This window comes from Colletotrichum phormii (assembly GCF_030913505.1).
Source record: "Colletotrichum phormii strain CBS 102054 chromosome Unknown BDP81scaffold_3, whole genome shotgun sequence".
NCBI classification, from domain to species: domain Eukaryota; kingdom Fungi; phylum Ascomycota; class Sordariomycetes; order Glomerellales; family Glomerellaceae; genus Colletotrichum; species Colletotrichum phormii.
This window is the reverse complement of record NW_026851445.1, coordinates 1,858,002-1,861,989: the sequence shown is the minus strand read 5'-3', so window position 1 is coordinate 1,861,989 and position 3,988 is coordinate 1,858,002. Positions and strand designations below refer to the sequence as shown.

General features: G+C 55.1%; 1 protein-coding gene across 1 annotated transcript; it reads right to left on the bottom strand.

Moving 5' to 3' along the window:
- Positions 1–1,171: 1,171 nt before the first annotated feature.
- BDP81DRAFT_309678 (uncharacterized protein) lies at positions 1,172–3,780 on the bottom strand (the record flags this gene model as incomplete). Its single annotated transcript, XM_060583567.1, has 3 exons — positions 1,172–2,119; positions 2,174–2,553; positions 2,604–3,780. 3 exons carry the CDS (start codon positions 3,778–3,780, stop codon positions 1,172–1,174), a joined length of 2,505 nt encoding a protein of 834 aa, XP_060449916.1.
- Between the last annotated feature and the right edge of the window lie 208 nt (positions 3,781–3,988).

Below are 3,988 nucleotides of genomic sequence, written 5' to 3'. Positions count from 1 at the left end.
ACGAGGCAGAAACGTGCCTAACCAAGCTTCTCGTCCTAAGACGCCTAGGCTGAGTTCCTCTAATCCCCAGGCGAGAAAGTCAAGAAAAGTTGCGACCGACAACGTCAAGGAAAAAAGAAAAGAGAAACTTGCACCCTCGACCATACGGATGAATCTTTGTCGCGAAAATCGGAGCACAAAGCGCCGCAACACACAACTACGTGCTAAAAATGGCTTTCTCCCAATGCTGTTTGTTTGCTGTTTGCTACGCCGCTAGCCCGCTTACGCCCGACGTTGCATTTTCCATCCAGTCTAGGCAGGCTTCTGGAAGGAGGGGAGGCCAATTAGGGGTCTCGGGGGTAGCGTAAAAGGTCCATGCAGCGAGCGTTAGCTCCCTGCTCGAGCCTACCACGGTTGTGCTCATTGATTGGCCATCAAACCATTCGCAGCAGCCCCCCCATCACTCGCCTCATTGCTCGATTTCCTTCACCTCCGTACCCGGATGGATTGCTCACTCTCCTCCCTCTGACCTCGTCCAGCGCGTGCCGCCTCGCGGTCTAGGCTCGGTGAACGAATTCAACCTCACGCTAGTCACAATATGTTCGAGAAGAAACCACTGGCCGTCGTTGAAAATACACCTCGAGTCATCATTAAACACTCCCTCTTTTGTGCACTCAAGAAGCAATGACAAGGGCCCTGCCACCTTGACGGAAGAAATTTGTAACATGCCAGTTAAAATAGAATATGCCTAGAGCTGCTGCTGCTAACCACCATTTGAGGGGGAAAAAAGTTATAAAAAAAATATTTGATTAGACCCTCCCTGCAACTGGCAATGAAGTCCCCCAGTTCCGATAAAACGTATGCAGCCAGATTTCGCAGGGGAGAAGGGTGAATGCCCAACTGAGGCAGAGACCGACGTCCGTCCAAAAGTTGTTTGACGTCCATGTCTCTCATCGCCTCTCCCCTTTCGTCACTTCTTCATTCGTCTCTCCCCTGTACGATGTCGTCCTTCCCTTCGATTCCCGTAATGTACAATGCCTTGCCTCCGTTTCGCCTGTTGAATGACCGAAAACACCTTGCCAACGCCAAACTCATCCGTGCCGCCCTCGTTTGTCGACGTCAAGATTCAATATGATGGATAGGCATAATGAATGCCTCATACAACGTGGCCCAGACTTCGCCACTGGCTCGCCTAGTCTTGCCGGGCTGTGATCGTGGCCCCTGGGCTCACAAGCTCGGGGCTTACGAGACGGATGGTGGAACCGCGTGAGAGCTCTTCCAGTGCGTTGCGAGATGCCTTGCTAAGACTTCGGTGAAGCTTTTGGGCCTTGCTCTTCTCCGGGGTGAGCTCCTCCTCATTCTCTGCTCCCGCGGCCACAATCGTCATGCTCGGCGCACGGCTGCTCAGCTTCTTAGGCGAGACCTTTCCGTATGTCTTTAGCATCTTTCCGGAGCCCGACTTACGGACTGTGGTAGCTTTGCGCGCCGGGTTGGGAGCCGTGTACTTCTTCGGCGTTGACTTCTTCGGAGTTGCCTTCTTTGCCGCAGCCTTCGCCGGAGTCGCCTTCGCGGCCTTGGCCGTTTTCACCGGGGTGCTCGTCTTGCTAGTGCCGCCGAGAATTGCCATGGCCGACACACGTCTCTTAACCGTGGCCGCCCCCTTGGACGCAGCCTTGGTGAGCAAGCCGGTCGAAGATAGTGATCGTCTCACGCCCTTGGCGGCCTTGATCTTGCGCTTCTTTGCGGAGCCACCATCTTCTTCGTCGCCAATCATCGTCTCGATCTTTCTCTTGCTCGCCTTGACGGCGCTCTTGACCACTGCCTTGATAGTCGATTTGGGAGGCTTGGGCTGTTTGACTTCCTGAGGCTTGGGCCCTAAGATCCCTCGACAGTTCGGCGCGCCGCAGAGACATGACTGGACGTTCTCGTCACTGAACGGACTGAAGTTGTAGTCGTAAGTGAGTTCCTCGCCCGTCATAATGGGCTTGTCCCCCGCGAACAATGCCATTCTAGGTTGGCCAGACACGATCCACTTGATCATGCGGCAGTTGGGAGCACATGAGTGGTTAACGAAACGAGCGATGCTACCAGTCGTGGCGTCGATAATCATGTTCTGGTCGAAGCTCATGAGATAGTAACACTGGTGTTGTGGTTAGCTTTGCTGAGCGGTACATTCGGCCAAGTCTTTACCCACCTTGTTGTCCTTGTACTTGGTTTCCATGCGGTTGTTGCATTCCTCGTCGGTGATGATCTCGCCGGTGTACTCCATGACAATCTGGTTCGGCGCGAAGCATCTGTTCGCACGAATGCCGTAGCCACGGTCAGACGTCTTGATGACCTCGACACCAACGCGGTACTTGCCGCCACCTGCCTTTCTCTCTTGAAGATCGGCAAAGGCGCGGTTTGTACAGTTTTCCCGGCCCACATTGCAGTTCTTGTCGTCGCACTCGTACAGCATGATTCGGTTCTGGCAGTCCTCGCTGCATCCATCCTCGGGTTTGCAGACGCACTTGGATTGGTCGATGAAATGTGGTGTCTTCTTCCACAGGCTCAGAGAATCGCCAACGAAACGATCTGTATCAAGGTCAGTGAGGGGAGTCAACTAGAGGCGAATGGTATCTAACTCTTTGTCATCTTGCGGAAATCGTCGGGCTTCGGCTGGCCAGGCGGCAGAGGATTGCAGACGTCAAAGGGAAGCTTGAAATCGCGACCGCTGAGCAGCAGGCGCAGTCCATTAAACATGGGCAATGGCAGGGCCTTGTTGGGGCGGCCGTAATCCTTGAGCTCCGGTGTTTGCGCAAGCTTTCTCTGCTCAGGTATCGACAGACCCTTGGTCAAATCAGATGGAGCCGATTGGCCGGCATACAGTCCACGATCGAGATATTTTTTGTGGCGCTTCGTCTTCTTGGATGGGGCGTCGGCAGCCTTCTCAGCCTTCTCCTCTACCTCCTCTTTCTTGGTCTCGAGCGGCTCAGATTTGGCCCTCTTGGCCGGTGGCGCGGGGATGTTGCCATTTTCGTCCAAGATCACGAGCTTTCCATTAGACCAGACCGTTCTGATGACAGCCTTCTCGTCAACGCCGGTGAACTCCTTGGTGTCTTGCAGGCGGCGCAATTCGCGGGGAATCTTGGACATGTTCTTCTCAAAGGTTTTGCGACTCCGTTTGCCGAGATTAGAGACTTTGGTCGCAAGAGTCTCGACAGGGGTGCCGATAAGACGCGCCGCATGACGAGTAATCCGCGACGTCGCCGCCTTTTCCGTAGTTGTCACCTTCGCACGCGGTGTCTTGAGAGCACCAACAGACCATTGGAGGTTCAACGCGTCAATGCCGTCGCGGACAAGATTGCCGGCGACACGCGTCACTTCGTCCGCATTGGCTTCGCCATCGACAAGCGTGTCGCCAGAAATGGTCCGGCGCCGGTCAGCAGCGACAATGTCGCCCTTGGAGCGGCGGTGACCACGGTTCGCCGTGCCGCTGAGTTTTGAGAGGTTGTATACGCCCTTTCCTGAGCAAGACCGACGTGGGCGCGCTGCGGGCTGGGGTTCCGAGGGTGTTTCGGGTGCAGGGTCGGGAGTCGGAAGAGCGGCCGCGGGGATTTCGATTTGAGCCTCGATTTCGGTCTCGATAATAGTTTCGGTTTCGAGGATGATGGGGACGTCGTCTAATTTGGGGCCCTCCGAGGCCTGGCTAGCAACATCGGATATGCTGGTGGGAGGCGTGGAGCTGGAAGACGCGATGTTGGACGAGGAATCAGTAGCGAGAGCGGACAGCAAGCCGCTTTCGCTATGTAGGAGAGACATATTGGGCGAAAATACCCAGTCTCGACGCGATTTTGAACTTTTGCGTGGTTTATGTCGTGTTTGGAGGTCGGTAGAGGGGAGATGCGACGCGTTCCAAAACAGAGTGTGCGTGTGTTGCGAGGTGGGAAGAAAGTTGGGGGGTGGGAGGTCCAGAGAAGTTCCAGACACGAAAAAGGCCAAGGAGAGGGATTAGACCGGGGTGTGTGCG